The 27,204-nt window shown below is 39.8% G+C and overlaps 1 protein-coding gene across 2 annotated transcripts in view; it reads right to left on the reverse strand.

Annotated features, from left to right (window-relative positions):
- The window catches only part of b4galnt4a (beta-1,4-N-acetyl-galactosaminyl transferase 4a), a 135,400-nt gene that overhangs the window by 93,103 nt on the left and 15,093 nt on the right, over positions 1-27,204 (reverse strand). For both annotated transcript variants that reach the window (XM_041997985.1, XM_041997984.1), the window contains exon 3: positions 64-176. In XM_041997985.1, coding sequence (XP_041853919.1) covers positions 64-176 — 113 coding nt within the window. The remainder of the gene's footprint in view (positions 1-63; positions 177-27,204) is intronic.

The following is a 27,204-nucleotide window of genomic DNA, read 5'->3' on the forward strand; positions in this document are numbered from 1 at the left end:
GGAGTGTGTTTAGGTAAGGACATCACACTGTCTTGGCTGGTGAGACAGGAAAGAGAGACTCACTGCTGCCTCGTCCTCCCTGCTGTCACTGGTGTCCTCACTCTTGTGGTGTCCAGCTGAGGAGCGAGCATCCCTCTTTCGGCTGGCGTCCGTCCCCTCCGTCTGTCTCTCTCCATCTGGACCACAGTAAAAACAAGGACACAGCTCAGAGAGCGAGCAAGCACCAACATGATCACTACTGTCGCTGCCTTCATCATCCTCATCGCCATTTTAATTCATCATCATTTATAGCATCATTGTCATTCTAATCTCTATCATTATCATCACCAATAGCATGATTATAATTATAAATATCTCCATTTCCATCATCATTGCAGTCAACGCTAATTTCAAGCCATCACTCATTTTTCTTCCAACTCAATGTCATCAAACCCAGATAAAGGATTCCAGAGAAAAAGGAGATTAAGTGGCGAAAAAAAAAAATGTAATAGGAAATGTGAAAGTAGACAAGAGAGAGGGATTAAAAAAAACTGTCAAAAAGGAAAATAAGAGGAGATGGGAGAGAAAATGAAAAGCAATAAAAAAAAAAAAGAAAGAAAGTTATCGGCAAATACAGAGAATAACTTTTCTTGCTCCATAGCTAATGTTCTGTCATGCCACAGATGGATTACGGGAGTTTTACTGCACAATGACGACAGCTGCCTCGACCAGGAATGAACAACCAAAACTTAAAACCGCTCACTACATGTGTGAAAAAATAAAAAAATAAAAAGTAGCAATTTTTCCATGCAGCCAGCGAAACACACACATATCCACACATATCCATGACCAAACTGGAGCACAATTCAATTCCAAGCAGTTACAGGATACTCAGCACTTTATGAAACCCTGGTTATTTGAAGTTACACAAACCAAATGGATACTCATAACACTTCCTGTAAAGGTCTCCTCCTCCTATTTTTTTTTTTTTTTTAAAAGGAGAATCCATACCCAATTCACCCTAATCTCTTTTTATTTGTATTGCACTGCACTCTATTCCATTTTGGCTGACATGGTTCATGAATGCACAACACTGCTGCAGCTTGGGTGGACTGCCATAAAAGGTGGCGCCAGTGCTATTGACTTCCCCATAAAAAGTGATTGTGACTGAGTGTATGAGGGGTGGTGGGTGGGGCTGACTTTGCGGTCTCCTAAACCTCAATGCATTACAGTAAAACTGGTTCATTACGGTCTGTCTGTCCAAGTATGGATGTCGTGTACACACATACAGGCACACACACACAGATGTGCAAGCACTCACAAACATAGGCGGGTAGAATGTGATTAAAAAACAGAATGGAGAGAAGGAGTGCCTATAAAGTATAATGAGAGCTAATAGTTTTCCAATATGTCCTCTTAACAACAGGTCGGAGAGAGTTGAATTGGACATGGGTGGTTTAGAGGAGGAGGGAGGAGGGGCTGTGCTGTGAGGAGATTGATGGCTTCTGAAGGAGAACCCCGGTGGTTGTGGATGTTCCACCATCATCCTCATGTACAAACACAAGAGATAGCTCTGTGCCATCAGTCCAAATGAAAAGAAAACTAAACAAAATATGCATTCTTCCCTCTCTCAAACAACCAGTCTTGCAGATTCTGCGTGTACCAGCAAATGTCGTCTGTACAGATAATTTGCTATTATCTGGATATTCTCTTGCATGTCCTCTTTTATTCCCTTTGAAATTTCACAAGCTTCAGACAACTGATGAAAACATGCTTTCATCTGAGGAATCGTCTCCTTTTGTGGAATAAATGAAACACTTGAGAAGATTTCTATGATCACAATGAATTCCCTCTCATCCCATCTGTAATTGTGTAAAGGAAAGACAAAAAACTAATGTCAGCTAATGAGTGTTGGAATTTTTCTAATAAACAACTCACCACGGCAGCTGAGCTGTGAAAGCTGCAGTCAAACTTGACGTGGGTGGTACGTAAAGGGTCAGTCATAGCTCTACCAGATCAAACACCAAAGAGTAGCCACTTAGACTTTATCTGACTTTTGACTTGCTTTGCTGGTAAAAAGGCAGGATGTCTAAATTTCCAAGTTGTGACCTTACACTTCAATTTTGAATAATGAAAATAAAATGTAATAAATTTATTAAAATCACCCGAATGGAAAATGAATAGTAACTTCACATATTTATTCTGCTTATTTTTGTTCTTTTGTCATGGGTGAACACTGCATGAGCTTAACCATTTATCTGCATTTGTTACAGAGAATGCAGGGCACCAGGAACCCAGGTGAGACCCCTTTCTGCTTGCATCATTTATGTAAGCAATTTCCTTCAATGTGCATGAGCTAAAGGATCACAAAAACCTCATATCGGCTCTTCTTGAAGATTAAAAAGAGCTTATTCCAACTTTCCCACATAACAGGCTAGGATACATAAACACCACACAAACATGACCTCCAATATTTTACAGAACATAAAACACAGACAAATTTAGGCTAACTGCAATAAACTGATGCGTATGCGCAAAAAGACATGATTTTAAAAAAAGCTACGCAGAATAGGTGCTCAAACGTAAACTCAAAATCATTTGAGCTTTGCTTGGTGTGCCTGATAAATAAAGAAAAGATTACCAACACTGGGGCGAGAATAAAACAGCTGATGGAAACAGAACCAACACAAGGAGGCAAATTTCAAGTATTCACTGAAACATAATTCATTTTCTTCTTCAACTCTATGAAGCAAAGCTGTGTAAAGTGTGAAGAGAATACCTTTTAAATAAATCCCTTTCCTGAGAAAATAAAGAGTTCTTGTAGCTGTAGAAAAACTACCTCAAGTTATGTGAATGTGGAAATGATGATCAACAACATACCAGCACTGAAATCATTATCATCGTGAAGTTTGTTTGTGTTGGAGCATTTGCTTTTCTGATGGTTCTGCATACACGTGGCTCATCCAACACTGGGTGGTTGTCTAAGTAACAATAATGAGGTGCTTTAATTCTCTGGTTGATAACATAAAATTAAAGAGGATTCAAAAGACAGAATTTGCAGATAGACAGCAAGTGACCATATCGAAGCGATTTAGAAGTCAGTGCCTGGACTGAAACGGAACTTCCTCAAGCCTCCACGCTACTTCTAATGAAGTAATGAAGAGCCAACTAGCAGGTTAATGGAAGCCAATTGACTATCAGCACTGCCACCAGCAGGAAACCAAGCAGAATACTAATCATTACGGGGCTGCCTTTCTTATGTTCTGCCTTATCAGTTCATGTCTCCCACTGCGAAAACAGCAGCAATGTTTATTGTGCAGATAAGATGAAGAACCAAATTTTCAACCTCCAGAGGACACAGATAGACTGGTTTTGTGAGAATTCTGCAGATAAGATCTGTAAAGTATATTAAAAACCATGATAAAGTGAAAAGTTTACGTGGGTGAGGTCTATATACAGAGACAAGCCTTACAGGAAACTTTCTCCCTACTTCCATTGTTTTTGAGAAGTAATAAGTTCACCTTGCCTGGCTGCCCTTTTAAAACTAATGATATTCTAAGTTCCATAGCTTTCAGCCAACTGCGGCTGTTAGAGCTCTCATCAGAGCTGTGTGTGTGTGTGACATTTCATACGTACTTCAGTGTGTTCCAGCACATATACACATATTATATGCATATGCTTGCTTACAAGGATTGTCTGCATCTTGTTTTATCTTTAAACAGGACTGACAGCGCTGGATTTACTGCAAGGCGGTGCTCCGCTGTATGTTAACTGATAGAATGGTGATACAGCAGAATGCTAAACACAGAATCAGGGAAGCAAGCGCAGAAAAGAAGGGCAATTAGAGGAGAAAAGGGAGGAAAATTGAGTCTTATGGATATAAAGAAAAAGAACTGGTTAAGTATGACAAATTCAGCATAAGCACATATGACATGTTGACTAATAATAACGTATTCTCTGGAGGGCCTCAGGATCTGTGCTATGCAATAATTCCACATTTCTGCGCACAATGGTTACAGAATGTCAATTCCCTTTACAGCAATTTATGTGCTGATGTTGCTTCAAAAACGGCTCATGTGGCTCATTTCAGAGGTTAGACCTTCTACTTTTAAATGATTAGATTTTGACATTTTAAATCACTGTTTAATCAACACTTTAAATTGCAAAACAGTGTTTTGAAAACGTTTTTTTGCTCCAGGCTTGAAGGACAAGGCAGAAAAAAGGCTGCATCTGGTCATAATGGATTAAACTTTAACAGATGGTGAAACAGCACATGGGTATTAAAGAAATTTAGAAATGATTTCCAATAACAGATTTCAATGCCCATAAAGAGGTCAAAAATGTATTATTCTTGTGAAATACAAGAAAATAAAGTGCATACAGTTATATCTGAATAACACAACCCCACCTGCCCATTGTCTTACACCAGTTCCAAAGCACAAATACATGTGCCCAAATTATTGCACACCTCCACATTCCCTAATATCACCAGATTTTATGCCGAAGTCCCAGCCAGGCAGTGTGTGTGGGTCAGGCTCAGCCACACAAAGAGCTGAAGGAGGACCCCTGTTTGAAATAACTACCACATTTTTAGAGTCTTAACAACCTGAGAGCTGCCAAGGGCTGGTGTCTACATACCAACAAGGCTACAAGCTGCAGGGTAATCAAGCCGCTCCTAACAGTAAAAGAAGAATAAAAAATATTTCTGCACAGTAACACGTTATCACATTCTTGTACAAGGACATAAAAGGCGATTTCAGAGGGGCTTATTTGACCCTGTCGATAAATTGTCCAGAAAACAGAAAAAAAGATGCATGAATTCAACAATCCCAAACTACATATTAACATGAAACTGACATGTACAGCAAATCTGCTCATTTCTGAAGCTGTGAACCTGGAATGTTTAAAATGCTTTTATTTACAGCACTAGAAGATTTTTCAGCTTTATTTTAGCCTCACGCTGCAAACTCAATTAATTCGATTTGAGACATGCAGGCCAGAGGAGCAGGCAGAGGTCACCTTCAGCTTCATTTTTCCAGTTATAACAAGATTTTTTCTGGCCTTATTGTGAGAAAGTTACTCATGTGAAAAAAAGGGTTACTGGTCAGCAATTATTCATTAGTAGCTGCTGGCATTTAAATGAAGCACAACAACAGGTATCAGGGGACCTAATTTGTACAAAAGCCAAAAAAAGGAAAATGTCCTCCTACACAGTTACCACCGGCTTGTTTATTTTAACATGAGTCAGAAATCATGGATGACTTCCTACAGTTTACTTGAAATCCTAACTCTCCTATCAGAACATCACAACAAAATTGACCTTTAGAAGTAAAGGCAGAAATCTAAAAGTATTTTAACTGATGTTTTACAATATTTTGACTACATCAGCCTGTTTGTAGACCTGCATGGTATTCTGCTGTTGCTGACTTAAGGTTTAATGAAGTTAATGCCCTTCTGCAGATCACTGTAGTATGGAGCAGCTAACAGGCATACCCTACCTGGCTGATAGCTTAAAAAAGTTTAGCCACCTGTCCCTGACCTCCCTTCACAGTCAAGGTGGTTTTGCTTGCTTAACTGCAGCTAATGGCATGTTTTCCTTTTCTCCATTGCACTAAAATCCCAGGAGACCAGCTGCTTCTCAAATGCTGAAACAAAAACGTTTGCATTTGCAACACCTATACCTTCCTCATGTTACTGTGCTTATACAGTTTGTTATGTCTATTCTTTTGAGGGGTTCACTATGAATGATTATTTTGGCTCTATTTGTAATTTGTCATTATGATTAGATTTCCCTTTGATTTCCTGAGCAGGATTACCCACCTATAAGGATATGCAATAATAATAATAATAATAAATTTGTGATTAAAATTGGGGAAAAAAGCAAACACAAACATGTAGAAAGAATGTGGACAGCAAAGCAGACATAAAGAATTCACAGAAGTGGGACAGAAGAGGTGTGCAGTAACACTGTTGTGTTGTGTGTATTGACAGGTTGATGTTGTCTACTTAGTAAATACACTGTGACTCCATCTGAGTGACATCAGCTGTATTCCCCCTACAGCTTGCAGCGTCATCATGTGGGAACACTGAATGCACCCCTTGCCTCTGCATCCTCCCCGTTGGAGAACAAGATTAAAATTGCATGGGAAGAAGAAACAAGAGGTTGCAGATTTTAGGAATGCAAGACAAGGACGAAGGGGGGAAGATAAAGTGAGAAGGGAATGTGTTGTAAAAGAGGAGCATGCATGAGGGCACAAGGATGAAACTGAAAGTTAAGGGGAGGGGTTGGCATGCTGGTGAGGGATGTAATGGGAACTTGAGTAGGATAGAAACTTTAAAATAGACTTGAAGAAGGGATTTAACCACAAGAGAGATGTCCTACCCACATGCTTACATGTCCACCCATTCAATCATCATTACTTAATCAGCCATTCAGTGATTAATCACTCATCTATTCCTCTTCATCTCCATCACTCTCTATCTGCATTGCATTCTCAATTTAAGACAGTGCTTTTACAAGCAGGAAGCTTATAAAGTTTTAAAAGGCTTTTTACTCTGCAATCAGTCATAAGGCATGGTTGTAACAAGGCAGTGGAGGAAGTACATGTTCTTAATGGCTTTTTTACACCAAACAGCCAAGCAACCGTGCATGCACACGCACAGGGTGGCATGGCAGGGGGCAAGTGTAGTAGGGTTCATTGGGGCTGGCCAAATGGAGCTAGCTAATTATAGCAAATAAACTGTACTGATCTGTGCCATTAGGTAGTCAGTAATGAAGCTGAGTGGAGGGCTGCTGTGACACTGATGAATAGGCTCAGCTCTGAGTGCTGCACTCCCTGGCCTTTAGTTCAGCTCTTTCGCTTCTGAGAAAAACAAGAGTGCATTAAGACGAGGGGCATAATAAGGCTTTGGAGATGAGATAAATAAAGACAAAGGGGCTGTAACAGAGAAGATCAAGAAACAGCAAAGCAAAGACAGAAAATGTGATGGAAGAAAAGATAAAATGTGGAGTGGTGGAAAGTGTGCGTGTAGGCCTGTGGGTGTGTAGGGCATAGAAAAGCAAGATTACACAGAGATGCATAATGTGCTGTAATATGGGTCAGGGACAGAGACGTCCCGCTTTCTCTCTCTTTTAAGCTCCTGTAATGTTTTGCACTTCACTAATAGCTAGTTGCAGCCACTAAGGAAAATTCAAATAACCAAAAAACAAAATGCCTGGATGGAAACAAACACAAAAGCCCTGACATCCAGCACATACTCAAAGAATACTAGACAGCCTGAAAGAAAATGGAATGACCTTATTGCAGAGTCGCACTACAAACATACACTCACAAGCAGATAAAAAAAGCTTGTACACACCCACACCAGTATTCAGAGGGCATTGTTGTGAAGCAAATCTACTGAATTGAATTAGTTTAGCTTTCATATTTCAGAGCAGACGGGTTTAGAAATTTGCAACAATAGTGATCAGTGAGCAGCTTGCTGCATTCACATTGAAAGCAAGTGTATAAAAAGCCGCTCATGGCCATTGCGTCTATAGTGTACACACACAGTCAAAGGCAGTCTTTGGCCTGTCATTTAAATAATGCATGCATGTTGTGGAAATGTCTGAACTGACAAATAGTCCAGTTAAAATCAAAAAGACTGTTAAATCATGTGGCCTGTTAGCAGGTTTGTATCTAATTCTTGACTTTAAAAGGTATAGTGTAAGAATTACTGGCATCTAGTGGTAAAGATGAGCATAGAAATTACTTCCAATGCAAGCACAGTTATGAATATACAGTGGCTGTCAGTAGCCAAAATTCTCCCTGACATAAAAATGTTTTCATCTGCAAGTGGATCCAGTGGCCTCAGGCGCAGCGATGACTGCACAACATGTAGTCATCTCTGCACCTACATGTATACTGTCTTCTTCTTTGTGCATTTTAAGGCACTAATTATCCCAAATGGCACTCTAGCAAGTATCAAACAGAGCCAGTTCTGTTCTCACTTCATTACAAAGAGTTGCTTGTTCATCCAGAGACACCATAGTATTGATGATATATTAATTTTTTCTGTCACTGACCTTTGATTTTGTTGTACACTGCACCTTAAAGTTGCAAATGTTATCTGCTCTTGCACTTTTTAAAGTTGCTACATGTTCAGCTGACTTTTGGCAGCTGAATGCAGTTTTGCCTGAAATGTGCACAATATACAATAAATGTGTTGTTTTCTCCAGTAGCGCATGCCTGATATTTGCTTTTTATTCTTCACTGAATAGAGAATGGATCTTTTTAAGGGGCAGTCAGCTGGCAACTCAGGTCATTTTGCACAAATCATGAAGGAAGACATAATTCTATCAATCTCCCATGTAGTTGGTATTAGGCCACTGGCTGTGCATCAAATCAGTCTGATCCCTCTGCAACCTGCCAGCCAACTCTGCCTCTTCATATCTAAATGGTTTTCTGCCTTTGCCCATCTCCTCCTACTACTTAGTGCTCAGGGCCTCTGTGAACTCCACTGATTGTCTCGTGGTTGGCTTTGGCCATTTACTGGGTTGCCACGGTGATAAGACTGCAAATGAAAGCATTTCCATAATACTTAATGATACAAAATATAAAAAAGATAAGTTGAGATACTAAACATGAGAGGACGTTATAGCAACCAGACAGAGAGACCAACACATGTGATTAAGTAATAAGACTTTACCTTGACACATACACACTCAAAATATATGCAAATCAAGATGGATCAATGGAAATTCTCAGATAAAGGTCAAATATGTCCAATGTTTTCAGCCTCCTGAGTATAATCATTACTTTGCTAGCAATTCTACTGATAAACATGCTGTATGTATGCACACATTAATATTTAGTCTAATCCCCACAGTTGCCAGTGACACCCAGAGGCAGCTGCTTCAATCACAGCACAGGAGATAAGGGAGATATGTTGAGCTGCTGCAGAACCACGACTGCCATAGCTCACGTGTCATGGGGGAACAAATTAGAGTGAGCACAGAGGGGTGACATGAGTCCCCGATCCCCCGTCACTCATTAGCATGCATTTGTAAACAAAGAAATAGAGGCAACAGGGGCTGTTGCGCTGGGCAATGTGGTGTCGTGCTGTTAGAAAAAGTCAGAACCAAACAGAGCATTTAAATGAGGTGAGGGCTTTGGAGGAGACCTTTCTTTGATAATTCATCCATCTTCCACACTCCTGACAGTTGAGCTGCTATACTGGGAGACAATGAGTGGAGCCTGGGATGTCTGCACTGAGCTTGCAAAAGACAAGTAGAAATGATAAACTTGAAAAACCAATGTTCAAATTTCATGTCTTATTGTATCAAGCTCTGTCTGCCAGACATCATTTTCAGAAGGGATATTTTTCTTTGTGGGGAGCAGTGGAAAAAAAGAAAATAAAATTCAAATGTTTTAAAAAAAGTAAAGAAAAAAGGTAAAGTTTGCTGTAATTCAACACGAGTGTAAGATTAACCTGTAAGTAACCTTACTGTTCACCATTTCTTTCTCTTTTTGTCTTCCACACACACTCCTCTCCATTTCCCATTCTTCTTTCTTCCTCCATCCTAACATTAGAAACTATCCTTACAAACCTTGTATCTTTTCTTCCCTTTCAATCACTCAACTCAGCCATCTAATGCAATGGCAGCAATTAATACTTGAATAGGATTCCCGTGTAGAACCCCAGTGTGGTTATTATCTTCCACAAAGTATCTTATTATCATCATCATCAGAAGTCATTACTTTCCTCATCATGTCACCTTTGTACTGAGAAAAAGAGAAGAGTAGGAGTGGTGAAGGAAAGATGACAGATTTAAAGGACTGAACAGGTGCCTAGAAAAATGGAGGTGTCGCTGTGGAGACGGGGTTACGACATGAGAGTAAAAGATGAAAGAAGACAGGAGAAGGTGAAAGAGGGCAGAGCGAGGAGGAACAAGACAGAGGGGGACACTCAAGAGAAAAAAGGAAGAAGTGACGTGTTACATATGAGGAGGAAAAAGGAGGGAGGGAAGATAGGAGGAGAGGAGAAGGAGGAGGTCAGAAACAATAATAGCCTTGTCTTATCACTGTACAGTGATAAATTCCTTTCTCGTCAGGGAGTCTGTGCCCAGGCCGGGGCCAAGCCGGATGACAAACCACCTCCACCCTGCACTGCGGTCCCTGGCTATTTATGATCGGGAACTTATAAGAGCCAGCTGGGCCTCAATTTGTCTTGGGTTGCTTGTCGCACTTGGGACCTGGTGACAAGCGCAAACGAGGCCACTCTCTTGCATCCTGTCTCCCCTTACTTTGCACTCAAATCTGACAAACCCTTCAGAGCATCATTGTGTGGTTACTGGTGATGACTCACTGTTGTTGACCTCTCTATGCTGTTAACTCGCTGCACATGATAGGGTGATGTGAATTGTTGTAAGTCGATGGATTATAAAACAACTTAGCACATTTTTCCAAGTTCTTAAATGAAACATTAATCCAAACAAACCTCATTACACATGAATTTACTTGTTGGTACTGCAAAGGAACTGCATGGTCAGCGCCTCTCTAATGAACAGTCCAATTACTGCCATATTGTGCAATTACAGATCTTTTTTAGGACCAAGAAGCTAATTCAGTATTGCTATAGTGGTGGAAAGTTTTTACGACCCAAAACAGGAAGTGCATAAATTCATCAAAGTAAAAAATAATTACATAAAACTTGAACAAACAAATGTAGAAAACAATGGTACAATACTGCTTTCACTCCAATAGTCCATTCACTGCTCCACAATTCCCAATGCTAACCCTGAGTCAGTCACCAAGGACAGAAGGTTCTAATAATCAGGATGAAGTGCACTGCCAAGCAATTAATTCATGCAAGCTGCTGCAATTGTTTTGGTTTGCATTTTCTTTCGTGTCTGTTTACCCGTTTGCATATTTCTGCTTTATGTAAATTATTCATAAGTGTTCCTTTTTGCATCCTCCAATGACAGCAGAGGCTGGTCATGCAGCAAATATGAAGGCAAAAACTCAATCCACTCATCAGCCTCACTGATAATGAAAATGAAGATAAAAAAGAGGTTCAGAGAAGGTGCACATTGAGCAAGAAGACTAGGTCAATGTGCTTTTATGGGTCTGTTATCATCTGCTGGTTTGTTTGTTTTGTTTTTATCTTGATAACAGTATTAAAATGATCATGCTACACACTTTACTACTTCCTCAGAGGAAACCATCAGAGAAGAAGAGAACCATTACTGAAATTTCAGCTGGTTGTTTTCTCCAGTAGTGCATGGAAGCAAGAAGTCTGACACGTCTTCAGTATACAGCCTGCTGTTTGGACTAACTTTCTTAACACTGTATTTCCTGCTCATGGCACATAACGTGGTGAAATGACATAATGTAATAACAGAAATAAACTAATGGAAAGGTAATTAGCAGCTATGCCATGTAGGACACACAATCTCACTTATCTACCGTAAATATCAGTAAATGAGAAACATGTTACTTTCTAGGACACCGGCACAAAAACATAATCTATCATTTGCTTTCCGCCACATTATGACAAGGCCCGGCTCTTTTTACATATTTGTGTAAGAGCAGGCTGCGTGGGAGCCCCCATTTCCTTGTGTTATCTTTATTTTTTTGTGTGCAGTGTAGAAATTTCTAGCTTCTTCCTTCTTGGTTTCCTTTTACATTTTAGTTTCTTCTTTGGTGACATCTTTGCTACATGTGCTTCACTTGGATTCAGCAAGGACTCTCAGTTCTGTCAACAAAAAATGCCTCGTAGAAATTGGCTAATCAGAGTTAAACCTTATCAAGTACCTGTTGTTTTTTAGATATAACAAAAAGTGCAGTGAGAACAGCAAAAAAAAAACAAAAAAACACAACTTCTGTTGTAAAATAATCCCTTGTCACTTGAACTATGCATCTTCCATGCACATCCATTCCACCTCAACTAGTAGCTCTACAATGTAAATAATGGATTATAAGGATGCTTTTTAATTTCCAAAAATGTATTTAAGGAACATATTAAACCATATAGCGGTTCAAATTCTGCTTGGACTGTGTTACAGCAAACTGTTTCCAGCCATTACACATCTGCTATGATTAAGAAATAGGAATTGTGCCAAGAAGTTAAAAGCATTCAGATTCCTTTTGTGAAGTAAGTTTTAAACTTGTTTCTCCTCAGATCCACAGCCACGTAATACATTACCTTATGTGAACCAAGAAAAAAGAAATATTTACAGAGATGATGTCATCAGACACAAGACTGTCAATGAAACTAGATCTGCATGATGCATTGTTTTAGTAAATGGGAAAGAAATTCAAAAGCTCCATTTTCATGTTTAAGATTATTGAGGGGGATAATGTTAGTGCAAAAACATTGTTAGTGTGCTCATTTCAACAGACGCTCAACTTGCAAAGTGTCTGAGAACATACATGGCAGGCAGGGCCTTCAATCAATGCATTTTTTCTGAAAACATTTCCACTGTGTGCAGCCAGAGCCACATGTAGCATCTTAATGAAATATGCTATCTAAAAAAACTCATGTTCATGTGATAAGTTGTCATTAAGAAACTCAACTTTTGCTTAAAAGCTTCTCATACAGATCAGAAGCTTTTATAAACTTTTACAGGGAAAACAACAGCTTGTAATTTTGGACTTTAATCAGGGATAAAGGTAAAAAAAATCATTCACTCACACATTTTACTGTAAAAAAGTAGCTATCTATGTCTTTCTACTAATAAAACAGTTTTCAAGACCTTGAATGGCTGCAGAAAAAAGACAAAGGTGTGTAGAAACCTTCAGAGGTCGCTTTTTCCAATAAACCCCAATTTAAATACTTGAGAACTAATTATAGACATAAGACTCTTCTCAGGAAATGTCCCTTTAAATTGCTTTTTGTCGGGGAGGAAGGAAAGGAGTCAAGATAGGTAAGAGATGAGATGAAAGGGGACAAGAGCGATGTTGCAGTTTATTCACACATGAGTGACATGCAATGTGTTGCGTGACCCACATTTGAACTCTTGTCACTGTGCAGCCATTCACAACCTGCAATGCATTCATGCATTCTATGCATTTACTGTGATGCATACCTGTGCAGAGAATTTAGACTTAATAATGGTTACAAATGTGTAATAATGAATATATAAAGCAAGTTGTAAGTAATTTTGAGTCTTTGCAAATCCGAGTTCACATCTACACATAAAAATTGAGCAACCTATATAACTATCCTATAATAAAGGGGGGATAAACTTTCCTGACACAGAGAGCATCATTCCAACTTTGAAATAACCATTGAACAAAATAAAACTGACCCAGCTATCCACCAACACTTTGAACACACCATGTGTTTGTGGAACTGGGAGTCCAGACACATTTAGAGGTGTCTCAAAATCCTACATGCACACGTAAGCTGATCCGTGCAAAAATGTAATCTGATCTGTGCACGTTAGGTGATGTGTGCACAGGTATCTAACAATTTGTATGCAAAGGAATATTTTAAACATGGAAATGTTTATATCTGTGAGGTTGAGGATAGAAATCCGCATGCAAAATAGTAATGTTTATGCCGTTTGCAATATATGCATGTGTAAAGTTATTTTACATGTTTAAATTGCTTGATATGCATGTGTAGATTTGTACACACATTTGCGGTCTACGAAGTTGCTCACAAGATGGTTGCCACATTAAATCGTGTATTATACAACTCTAACCATTTTTCTTTAATCATTCCTGATACACAGTATAAAAAATGCATTTTCTCCATTTAACCTATAGCAAAGAAAGACTGATAGGTGCAAAATAACAGCTCAGGTTTGTGTGAGAGCATAATCCACCGTCCTCATGATACACAACAGTCTGCAGACCCATTCCAGTTGTCTCCTTGGGCAACCAGTCATGCACCCTGTAGGAGGATTTAAAGTTGAAAACCATCGCCTTGGGCAACCACATTGACCTGAGCATGAGCTGGAGGCAGATAGGCTTTTTTTTATCTGTTTCCCTTAGCAACACCAGTCATACTATCCCACTGTCTGCACCTACTGAGGAGACAAAAACAAGACCTCCCCTGAGCTATGAGTTTGTATTAACCTGACAGAATTGCTTTATCCTCTTTTCTTCAGTCACAGTGATGTTCTTACCATCTCTGTTTACAGCTACACCTTTTTAAATTTTTTGTCTTTATTAGCTTAGTGTCTGTTTTGCAATTCCTATTTGTGCATCTTTTTTTTCTTTAAGTTATGCATATAAATTATGGCAACAAAATTGGATAAAATTATATAATAAATAGAATAAAATTGGGTTAGGAAAAAATCCAGTGCTATGTAGATGATCAGTGGCCAAAGCGGTTGGGCAACCATCATTCACTGATCTGACTCACTTTAATGGACATTACAGTCTTTAGAGCTCACCGCTATCCAATTAAGCTCAGCCCTTCTCCAGCAGGCTCCTGAAAGACAGTGCATACCAACAAAAAGAATGCAAGAACACTACTACCAATGACAAAAGTCCATTCAGCTAAGAGTGGGTTTTGTGAGAGAGCGTTCTCTGAAAGGAGTTATGCAAAGACTGAGGACAATCAAATACCAGACAACCCAACAGCGTAGGAAACAAGAGGGTGCACAGACTACCATTCTGCTATTTCTGCTAAACACATCTACTATGCATGAAGGACAGAGGGAGAAAGAGGACACATGCTACAGTGCAGTGACAAAAATGGAAGAACAAGCTTGTGTTTTGTACATATAACATGGACCCGCTTTCTGCCAACAAACAGTGCATGAACAGTATTTTTTTTTAAATAAAAAAAATGTAGGCAAGCTTAAGGCAGTGAACAGTATGATAATGAAAGCAAGAGACAAACCAAGACAAAAGAAAAGGCAGCAATACAGACAAATGGTAAAAGAAGTAGTAGCAAGAGGCAGAACAAGCAAGATAGCAAGAGACAAGACGACAATGGCAAAAATAATGAAATGAGAAAGAGGGTGACCTTAACCAGCCACTTGTCAGACTGTCAACATTCATGTACACACAGACGCTCTCACACTCACATATACATTGGCACAAAAATACCTTTAAAACCAAGTGTGTGTTTATACAGCAGTGCTCTCTCTTTCATTACAGACCCATTTCCACCCCAACTAATACCCAGAGAGAAGCTGGTGATAAGGAATGTACACGCTCTCCTCAGTACACAACATCTCATTTGAGCAGAGGAAATTGGAAAGAAAAGGAGAAAGGAGAGGTGAGACGAGGTGAGAAGGACAGCAGATGAGGGGTAAAAGGACAGGGTGGAGAATAGGAGGACAGCAGCATCGAAAGAATGTTCCCCAGAGAACAGATAAGGCCGGTGAGATTCCGAAAAAGGAAAGAATTTGAGAATGAGTGAAGGAATGAAGGAGGAAGAGCACTGTTAGTGAAAAAAAATTGATGGAAGAGGGATGGAGTGTGAATGGACTACATGCTCTCTGAAGATTTACAGACACGAGGAAAAGATGTGAGAGAAAGTAGGGGGGAAGTATGTTTTAAGAGAATTAAGATGCTGTTCATCTGGCATCTGATTTCACATCTATTTTTGATGATTGCAGCACAACAGGATATGTGTCAGGGATTCTCTCTTTTTTTGAGCTTGTATTTATCGATATAAGCACCAGCCAAATACTAACTGGGGTGGATATTCCCAGCTGTCATGTGTTCAACTGCTGAAAAATTATCTGCACATTTATTAAAATCCAGCATCAGGGCTAGATCAGACATGGTACTTTTGTGCTCGGACAATGAATGCAGGATTAATAATTTTTACATTTTTTTATTTTTATGTATTTTTAAATTTTTTTTTTTAACTAAAGGGGATGTAGCGTTGCATTTACAGATAATTCAAGCTGCAATGTTCAACTCAAAATCAATTTCCAATAAAGGAAACTTGAATCAAGCCTTCACACGATCCGTCGCTGCTCCCTCGTGCTCCTGACATTCATGCACTGAAAGGAATCTGACATCAACTCCGACAAAACTACTTAAGGCTGAACTGGAGGTCAAAGAAAAAACAAGTAGGACTGAAGCAAACAGAGCAGCAAAAATGCACATGACAGTCATTGCTCAAAACAACAGGCCAGCAGTGCTCAAACTTCAGCCTCTACTGGGGGAGGGGGTCAAGAAAAATAGTGGAGAGTGGTATGACAATATTTCTTAGAACATAAAATAAAATTGCAATGGGCTGTCGCGGCGCAAATGACAAATTCTAAAATCCTGCCATGAGCACAGTAGCTTCTAGATTAGAAGATCACAGAAATTACTCTCTGCAGCACATATAGCCATAAGGAGCTATGTCTGAATCATGGTCATCCATGCAAACAGGGCCAAACAACTGAGGAGCACAGCAAACACATGCATGCACTGTAGGGTCCCTGCTGTGGGCACGCAAACATACATCATGATACAGTAGGAGAGAGGGAAACAAGAATGCTAGCAGCGAAACATATCAGACAAAGTGCTACATATTTCAATTAAAACAAAAGATCAATAATGACAGAAGGCAACTGGCTCCTAATATGTATTGCTTTAAGTTTGCAAAAACCCCATAAACTGTTGTGTTACTGCATACTGCTGTGGAAAATGTAATCAAAACAGTTTTTGTTATTTAACAAAAACTGTTCAAATCATTTGCTGTGAATAAATAAAACCTGGCTGTATATCTTTGATAATGTTCCATTTCCATCATCAGCAGCCTTCATCCTTCTGCTCCCTCTCAGTGAAGCATTCATCACAGGGCCTAATGGTGGACCGATCCTGTCAAGCTCAGGATGAATGGGGCACCTCCTCATAACCCCTGACCATGCAAGCGCTTGACACCAAAAACCAGGTCAACTTCTCTGAAGATGAAGAGGCCTGGTGATCATGGATGCACGCCGACAGAGACACATGCAAACAAACTGACACGCAAGCAAATGTGCACACATGTGGCTCACCTGTGTAGTCTTTTATAACCCACTGCAGGCCTAAGATGAAAAACGCACAGGAGATAATTGCTAAATCTGAAATCAAACCAAATGGCAAAGTGATTTCTCTATGAAATTATCTGTTCATGCTCAACTGACCCTCTGGTGAAGCTCCCACCCATCTAAATTTCCTTCACAATGAAAAGAATTCAGGGGAAAAAAAGAGAGATAACATCTTATTGAAATGCCTTTAGACAATCGAGTAGAGAAGATGAACCATTATTATCAGACAACCCTAGGGCATGATTACTGTCTGAGCCAGCCAATTACATTGAAGCCATGATTTGCTGATTCTCTCTGTGTTTTTTCAGCCAGCTGTAAAGACAACAACTGGCCAGATGATCCTGGCCAACTGGCAGGGCTGATTAAAGACACAAAAGAAAGAGAAGAGACCAAAGAAAAAAAAAAAGGAAGATTGAGAAGAAGGTCAAATAATTTGTCTATCTCTTCAAACATATAAAGAGGAAAAGAGTATGCAAGTCTGCTGTATAGGTTTTATGAACAGCACCCATTAGACAACAAAAGAGGGTCAAACAGAGCTTGTATTTGTGCACTTGGTAGCTGTCAAAATAACATTATCACTTAGACCATTTCAATCTTGTTTGCAGTCGGTAATGAATAGATGAAAATAAAGAAAAGTTACAGGTTGCATATAAGACACAGATGGCTGGCAGGCAGACACAATTTCAGGTAAACATGTGCCTATTCACAAACATACAAAAGTGCTTTGGAGAGAGCCTCGAGAGAATTGGTCTTATCCTGCTCCAACTCTGACGATGCCACTCAAACCTTTTGTTTCAGCATGAAAGTATGGGCAATCTCCATAAACTGAGGCGGAAGTGTACAAGGGTCAGTTTTTCTTTGTTTGCATCTGTGGGGGTAACGAGATCCCAGAAGACTGCTGTTATGTGCACTTGTGTTTAAGTTGTATTTCATTATTTACATTATGTAAAACACAATGCTTTTCTTTATCTATTTTTGCTTGTTTATTAGCAATAACTAATTCAAAGAGTGTAAGTGCTGCATAACATAAGCTAAAACACATGCATCTGTGTGCTTTTACACTTTTATATGACCAAAACACCAGAGTACCTTATCGATATGCTTCTTGGTGGCTCAAGTCATTAAACACATAGTTATATTAAAATTGTATCGGTAATAATTGTTTAGCTTTTACTATCTATAGTAGTGTTTCAGGTTCCCTGCTCTATAAAAGTCAGGTTTTTGACTTTCAGACGTTCTTCAGAAAATATCCACTATTTAGCATTTTAGCCAAAAGCTAATAGCTAACACATTCATCAGATACACCTCCTGTACTTGCTGAAAAACAGAACAGATAATGGGAGAAGAAACCGTGCTGAAAAGTTCATTCAGACTTCAGAATCTGATAAAAAAAAAAAAACAACATACCAGCAACGACCAAAATCATTTTAAATTCAACAACTAGCTAACAGTGCATTTAGTAGCTAAACCAGACAGCTAAGCTAAGCATGTGGTAGGAAACAAAAATGGGGTCAAAACATTGGGTTTACAAATAATTTTAGAAATTCTAAAACAAATTCATTTTATTTGAAAATAACAAACCAACTGTTGAAGCACTGTGACAAATATTGACTCAGGTAACATACAAGAATATGCAACAAATTCAAGTCTATGGAGCTTTCGGAAAAAAAACAGTGGCTTTCTATGGAAGATTGAAACTCTCCAAAGAACCATTATGGAATTTAATAGGTTTTTCCCTTGTTGCAGGTAGGAATGCAAAGCTCTGCAGCAACCAGCTAGAGACAGGTAGACAAAATCCTGTAAAAAAAAAAAAAAAAAAAAAAAAGAAAAAAGTGGCTATTTTTTTGTCTTCTTGGTTTTTAGGGGGATAAAAGTGGGATACTATAAGCGTTCATGTGCCAAGTCAAACAACAAGTACTCATGTCTTCAGAACCAACAGCTCTAAAGTTATGATACAGAAAGTTTTATTTAGGCTGGGAAAGTAGCCAATTTGAGATGAGGGGCAAAACAAAAGATCATACAAACTAATTTGTGTGAACTAAATCACCAGAATTCTTTTTTTTTTTTACTTGTCCTGTCCAGCATCATAGCAAGCAAAATGATAATCTGGTTGCTGTATCATGCTGAACAAATTTGCTCTGCCAAGGGGAGGCCTATGGGTAAGGCTCCTCTTGATACTCTGATTAATTTATTTATTTATTTACTTTGAATCGCGGAATCTATGTAATCTTGCTGGACCTGACCAGAGGGGACAGAAAAAGATGGAAAATAGCAAAAAGAGCAAAAGGGAAAGAAGAAAGGAGACAAAAAGATCACAGACAGAAGGAAACGACCCTTCAATCCACACCATCACCAGACAACAAACTGTTACACCTGTACATGAACACACCAGAACATTTCCTACAACTTTTACAAAAACAAAAACAGACACACACACACACAGAAAAAACAGTTTTTAAATAATAACCAAATCAATAAGACATAACAGCGACCAGATACTAACTCACAGGAAAAATAAAAAAATTAAAAAAAAAAGAATTATCACTTAGTATAAAAACCCACTGGACAACTCAGTGACCGTGTCAGCATGCAGAGCACGAGAAACAAGGAGTGATCAGTGATGAAGAGTGGTGCGTGAGATCATGCAAATGCGACCACGCCTCTATGGAGGTCATAAGCAGACCGGGGCCAGAGACCCGGGCCCTCCACAGCAGACCCGGAGCACCAACCCCAGCTACCCCACCACGAAGACGACTCCAGCCCCACCCGAAGAGCGGCAGAGGTGAACCCCAGCCAGAGCCCCCCACAGTCTTGAGGCACAGGTCCCAGTGGGCCAAGATCAGCAGCCGCCGGCCCTGCCAGGGACCGGCCACCCAGGGCAGCCCAAGCGAAGGGCCCAGGGCCCCAGAGGCGGCCGCCCCACCCCCCAATGGCAGAGGGCCTGCAACATGCCTAGGAGGACCAGGCCCCCCCAGACAGCCACCCGGCGTAGGCCAGCACACACCCCGATGTTCCAGCCGCACACCCCGGGAACCAGGGTGCCATCAACCCCCTCCCCCCACCTACTCTAATCTGCACCCCTTCTAACCCCACACTCACACCCTCCCCTGTGCTGTACCCACAAGCACTCACCATCACACAGTCACATCTCACATAACCCACCCACCATGCCCCGTGGGGTACACCCCAGGTGGAGAGGACAGCAGAATTCACCAGAATTCTTGCAGAACAGACAAAAAAGAGAGACTATGTCCTCCAGCAGCTATACAAATGAAAGAAAAGCTCCTGCAGATCAAAATGACATTTATTTCAGCCTTTTACATCACAAGAACTGTTATGTCAGTTACAAATTCCCAACCAAGGCCTTGCTTTAAAGAAAACACAAAGGTATTCACTTGAAAAGCACAAAATAATTTAAAGATTTTCAGACTTATTCATTAGTTATGTCTCAGTGAGACTGGTTTGTAAAAAAAAAAAAAAAAAAGAAGAAGAAGAAAAAGAAATGAGGACAGATAAATTGTACAGTAAAAAGGAGCCATTTTAGACAACCTGGCAATTTTGTGAAGAAGTAAAAGAAAGTATAGAGACAAAATAAAGCCCTTGAGTCCTCTACTTTAAACTTTATATCTGACACTCCTGTAATTGTATGATAATTGTGTTGGCGTTTTTGTTTGTTTTTGTTTTTATTGTTTGTTTCTAGTTGTTCCCTGTGTTTCTTGCCACCCATCCTGCAGCCCCAGTTAAGGATGTTTCCAATTCCCACATTAGAGCTGGGCCAATACTAAAATCCTAAGCACCCTTGAGTCCCTGCTAACATAGGTCAGGGTTAAGTAATTGGCTTGGCACAGATTGCTCACAAAACTGCAGCTGATTACCAAATCCAGACCTCTCAGACCGCTGTTGTGCAGGTTTTAATGTTTCCCTGCTCCAACACTCCAACACAATTAAATGGCTCTAACAGCCTAAAAGTTATGCACAATGACTCATTATTTTGAGTCAAGTGTGTTGGAGCAGGGAAACATTAAAAACCTGCAGGACACTGGCACAAGAGGTCCAAATTTGGTGATTTGATCCCTGCTGTAAGGTGAGCCTAAATAGGCAGCAGTTACACAGTTATTGGAAACTTTAGGGATTTTACATTTTATATATATATATATATATATGAGATCCACACAATTTCGCACATCAGACATCAAATTGGCCAAGTTTGACTTTTGTTGGCAGGGTTTCATTAAATGCTTTGCTTCCCTCTGGATTGCTGCTGGTCTGAGTTAAGAGGCATCGATTTCCACACCACCTCCACAGAAAACAAAGAATGAAAAAAGTGTCACAAGCAGAAAGACCCCATTGATTCCTCAATGGCAGAGGAGAAACGATGGCATGTACGGCCTAACACAAGGACAGTTATCGCCTTCCCCTCATGATGAGGGTTACCAATCAACTTGACAAGCCACAAAGTGCATCAGCAGAAACACAGGATACAATATTCTCACCGTCCGAGTGTGAAATGCTGACACCGCTCCAGAGCTAGAACTGTACGGACTTTACCTCATCTTTATCTAACCACAGTTTTAACAGATTATGATTCCATTTCTAAAAGTAATCCAAAAGTGTAGCAGCACAGCTGTGACTGCACAAAAAGCTGCGTGAACAGAATGTATCAAAGTATTTATTAAAGGGGAATGATGATGAACAAGCTCTGAGTGCAGAAGTTCCTAAATTGTTTATCGGATTTTTAATCTAAGGTCTAGTCCTCAGTATTTTTTAAAACCTATATGAAAAAATATTCTCTCTTCCTCCATTCACCTCCGCCTAAAGTTTTTTTTTAATACATAAAATCTGTATACATGGTTTTATGGGAGAAGTGCACAATCCAACATCATATGGTAAAAGATTTTTTTTCTTTATATATACAGTTAATGAATTTCCACAAGTTAAGTTTTCACTGAACTTAACCGTAATATATATATATAGATAGATAGATAGATGTACTAGAATAATAAAATTAAAATCATCTTGTAATAGGATGACTGTAGTTCTAAGAAACTATATCTGTATGTTCACAGCAAAAATCCTCTCTGAAATAAAAAAGGAAACTTGAATTACAAGCAAAAGATTAAAAAGCCTCTACACAGGCTGAACTTCACTCAGGACAGCTTCCAGATATGTGGAGGAGGACCAGAAACTCCTGTTTTATCTGCAACACTTATCACAGCTTTGCACTACATTGTTGATGAACATGAGGGAGACACAGATGTGAAACAATGCATGATATGATGACTGTTTTCCTAAAAAACACCTGAGACATCAGTAAGGTTTTCCTACAATAAAGTCATCCTTGCACACAGATCAGCATGGTTTCAGTTCAGAACACCCACAGTTTGTTAAAGTTATGTTACAAAAACTAATAAGAAATAAAGAAGTACAGGGTCAATATGCAAAAAAAAAAAAACCTCTAGGTTTAATTCTAAAAATACTGCATTACTTGTTTCTTCTTTTCCAAGTTAAATCCAAGCAAGTCCATTTGTCACACAAATTCTCACCATAATTCATGGGCGCATTATTGAATGCAACATGATTTAAAAATAGGACTTCTAATATCTAAACACAAAGGTCAGAACTAATTTGGCTATATGGCTTTGGGTTTTAACAATCTTTTTCTGATGCCTGTTTTTGTCATTTTATGAATTTATTAAAGCCAATACCAAAGCTATTTTATTAAATCACACTTGGGATCATATTTTCAATATTAAATAAAAATCCATCTAACAAAAGCACTATGAGGGACATGTCATTGTCCTATTGTGCTACCTCCGGTCCTCAGTTACATCAGAGTTTCCTTCCGCTTGCGCATGCTGTGTTGCTGTGCCACCCAATGTGTAGGGGGAGGAGTGACAGCAAAGGGCCACAGAGGCCAAACCCAGCGGGGAAATCAGAGCTCTCTCTCTTTGTGTGATTCAATATCACGCTTGTGTACCCATGAATGAATGCCAAGACATTTGAATTTAGAGCCAAGGAACAAGCCACTGCCGCGTACGGCTTTAACGAGGACCAGACTGAGAGCCGTGGTGCGTCTGAACACACATGCTCATTCACATGCAGCACACACTCATGAGAAAGAGAATTTAAAAAAATGGGAATTATGGCATAAATGAAAAAAAAGAGTAGAGAAGTAAGAGTGTAAACAAATCCTAAATGCTGCAGGTGCATATAAAAATGTAAATGGATGGCCTATGCCATCAGTGGAGGCAAAAGAAAAAAAACCTTTTAGGTTTAGAAAGAAAGCTGAAGACCTTGAGCCAGTCAGTCCAGAACTTTAAATGACTGCCAGAACGTTGCATTATGTGAAAGAGTTTTAAACTCCACTTTCTTCTACATTCAGAACAGCCTGCTACACAAAACCTCTACCCCTTCAGCTCACTCTCACTGACAGTCCACACGTCAGTGCGTATATCCGTCTGTCCTCCTGCTGCTCTCGGCTTGGCAAGCGAATACGAGAGTGGACTTGTGAATTATGAAATTGGATTATGAGATGGGGAATTCACTGAGCCCCATATTGTCTGTCAGATACGCCAGAGAATATTAGGAAGGGAGAATATATTATTTCAGAAAAAAGAAATTGAACAACTATTCCACTGATATGCTGGAGAACATAATAAGTGGACTCTTAATGGGGTAGTAAAGAAGAGGAGATCTAGCAAAACAAAGAACAGCACCAAAGTTAACAGAATTCTGTGAGATTGTTTTTTAAAAATCTACAGGTCATAACTGAATGCACAGTGGTGTGTAATTAGCATTCTTCATGGGTCAAATAACTGTAAAAGCAGTTGCAGTGTAGCAATAGAAGACGCCTCTTTATTGTCAGAGTTGCATAGCTGTCAGCAACGGCTTTTAGAGCTTTGGCATTTTCTCATTTACCCAAATTTGCTCCTCCACATCGAGAGAAGCCAGATAAAGTGGCTCAGGCATCTGGTTAGGATGCTTCCTGGATGCATCCCTGGGGAGGCTTTCCGGGCACGTCCCACCAGGAGGAGACCCCGGGGAAGACCCAGGACACACTGAAGAGACGATGACACTTGGCTGAGAACGCCTCAGAATTTCCTCAGGGTAGCTTTAAGAAAAGACCCAGGAGAGTGAAGTCTGCCCCCCCCCCCAACCTGTGACCTGACTCTGAATGGTGGAGAATGAATACATGGATGACATTCACTCAAATAAACAAACATACAAAACACATCCAGTTTTATTAGGAGAAAGAAAACACTTTAATTGGAAGATTTCGCAAGCTGGCTGCAAACATATCTTGATGCTGAAGAAGAGAAACAGCAATAACTGCATGGTTGCGTGTGTATATCAACACAGCATTAAAGGCTAAAGAAGTCTGCCAAGCCCTGAAGCCTTCCAACACCCCAATCAGACAAACTCTCAATTAGTAAACCAGGGACATTTAAAGCACAGCCACTGCAGAGGCTGCTGGAAGATGCAACTGCAAAGAAACTAAATTACAACAGGGCCACAGGGAAAGAGAGGAATAAGACAAAAATGAGCCTGTTCAAAAAGGTGGTTGACAGGGAACCGTCACATTTCTGAGACACTGAACATTTGAAATTCTGCACTATTAAAAGCACCAAAGGGTGAGCCACTACTGTTCTTTTCTTCCTGTCTCGCAACTACAGCATGACAAGAAAATCACACAGAAAAAAAATCTGCTGAAAGGATGAAGATGTTAGCCATGCCACCATACAACCAGTTTACAATTGTGGTCCATAATCCAAAGTGACGAGAATCTTTTATTTTATGTATCCCCTCTGTTTCTGTCACTTATATCAGGTATGAAAAATATATGGAAACGTGCTCCTGTGGTTGGTTTCAGCAGTGTTTCCTTTGTGGGAGGAACACAGAAAGGATAAGTAAATCTTTCTAGGGTATGGGATGGTTTGACAGACATCTCAGGTGTGAATCCAGATTTGATTCACATTCTCTAGAAGTGAAATAGTATACAGAGCCTGAGTGCTCACTGTCACTCCAAAGCCTTTGTTGACAGCTGAGGGCAAAAGACAGAAACTTTGGTCTCCCAAGAGCTCTTCAAGATTCAGGCAGAATAGCAGGGTATGGTAAATCATTTACAGGTGGGTGGTAGCAAGTTTTAAAAGGGGATTAAGAACTGAGTGGAAGAGAGATCCCATACAGAGATTTCCTCAGTGTTGGACTTAGGTTTCTCCCTTTCATTTGTCCCTAATCTATACTTTTCTTCTACTCTAATGCTAACCTGTTCTTCTTACTTCTCATTCTCTAGGTGTTGGCATTGTGATTGCACAGCTTAGGAAATCCTTTTTCTTTCAGGTTGCTGAAAGCAGTTTTGGTTACCAGATTACACAATGTGAGAAAGAAAGAAGAGAATATTAACTCCAGAGACTAACTCCTTGGGTGCCACTGACCTCAGAGTGAAATGATTTTCCTTTAACGATGAATGAAATACAATACTAGTTGGGCTACATGAAACTTTCACCTGGATGATTAACTTTCTGTCCTGTACTGTTGCTTTGCTTTATAGCTCCTGAGCTGAAAGACATAACTCCTCAAACATTCAGCAGATGGGGGCTGCCGCCTTTCCATCCTTTCTCTTGACCAGAGGTTGACAAAGAAAAACAGAGGCAGAGGTTTGCCAGTTTTTTTAAAGCAAGGAACCTCCAAAAATATCATGTGTTGTTTTCCAGTAATCTATCCTTCCATGGCATTTTACAGCATGAAGAACACAATGCAGGTTCATAACTAGTGTTCAGACTTTTAAAAGTATTATGTTTGGGGGTTGAACTAAATTTATAGTAAATTGATAGTTAAAAAAACAGTTTATTATCAATAATAGAGGTTTTATTTATTAATATTATGCCCAGTTTTCATGTCTTTGATGCACTAGGCTCAAAATACTGCAAAGATCAAGAATAGCAGCTCATTTTTCAATCATGAATCAAAAGTGTTGTTTAGACATTGGTTTAACAGGGTGGAGGGAGCCACTAGACCCCAATAAACTTCGACCTACAGCTTCAAGAAACCATGCAAACAGGAATCTGAACACAAATTACACCTACAGTACACGTACAGAAGCTGCTGAGGGCAGCAAGCTCATCTCCACTAGTTTGATGACATTGTGAGGCCAGAGGTCCAGATACGCTCAGAACAAATGAAAGAAAAAACATTTGTGAGATGGTGAAGAGGGAGTGAAGCAATGTTGCCCATTTTTAGCTTGACTTTTAATCCTGTCTCCACTTCATTCATCTTCTGAAGGCAAATGGGATTGCTGTGTGTTGGTATGAGTGTGTATATGTACCACTGTGCCTCTGTGTGTGTGTGTGTGTAAGTCTCAGTTCATAGTGACGAGGAACCCAACTCAACTGACTCACATACAGCTGTGTGAGTCAACCTGCTGACAGTAAAATGTAGAGGTGGCGAGCTAATATAAGCTTCAGGTGCTCTCACTGATATTTTTATCCAAAGACTGAGGCACACATGAACACACGCACAGACTTCCTATATCTGGCACTTTAATATGTGCAGCCAACACACCTTTCTGTGTGTTCAGCAGGTTTCAGAGCTTTAAAAAGCTGTGTTTCACAATATTAATATAAAACTTATTTTTCATGGCAGAAAAATTATTGCATTTTCTTTGAAAAGTAATTCATCCTAAATGGTGATGTTGCCTAACAAGTCTGGAGGTTTCTGAAATATGCTTAGCTGCCATTCAGCTTCTATAAAAGTGAGTCTCTCTCAGCAGCTGGAGCCCGATGATACTATTTTTTTTTCTTCCTTTTGTCATGGTCCCTCCACAGCTCCTGCACCCATTTTCCTCGCAGCTGGAAATATACAGGGCAAATGTGAATGCTTCCCAAGTTAGGTGCCCTACAGCTAAAAAAAAGAGGGCATGCAAGCAAATTTAGTCCACAAATGTGTGTGAGTGTGTGCAGCAACCCACAGGTGCAGAGTCCCACAACCTTGAAAGAAAAAGAATCAAGGCAGCAAAACAAGAATCCCTACTAGCATATGAATGAGCAGAAACTACTTGAATGGAGGGGGGAAATGGATAGGGTGCCCGAGATCCTTGCAGTACCAGCATGTATAATATCCAAAGCAGAGAGACAACAGCCTGCAGGAGAACCACAGGTGCTGCACTCCCCAGAAACATAATGACACACAGACCGTATTTCATCGCTGTAGCACAGACAGCGAGAGGTGAAGGGTGGAGGAGGGTGAGTGTT

This window comes from Melanotaenia boesemani, chromosome 10 (assembly GCF_017639745.1).
Source record: "Melanotaenia boesemani isolate fMelBoe1 chromosome 10, fMelBoe1.pri, whole genome shotgun sequence".
Lineage (NCBI taxonomy): Eukaryota > Metazoa > Chordata > Actinopteri > Atheriniformes > Melanotaeniidae > Melanotaenia > Melanotaenia boesemani.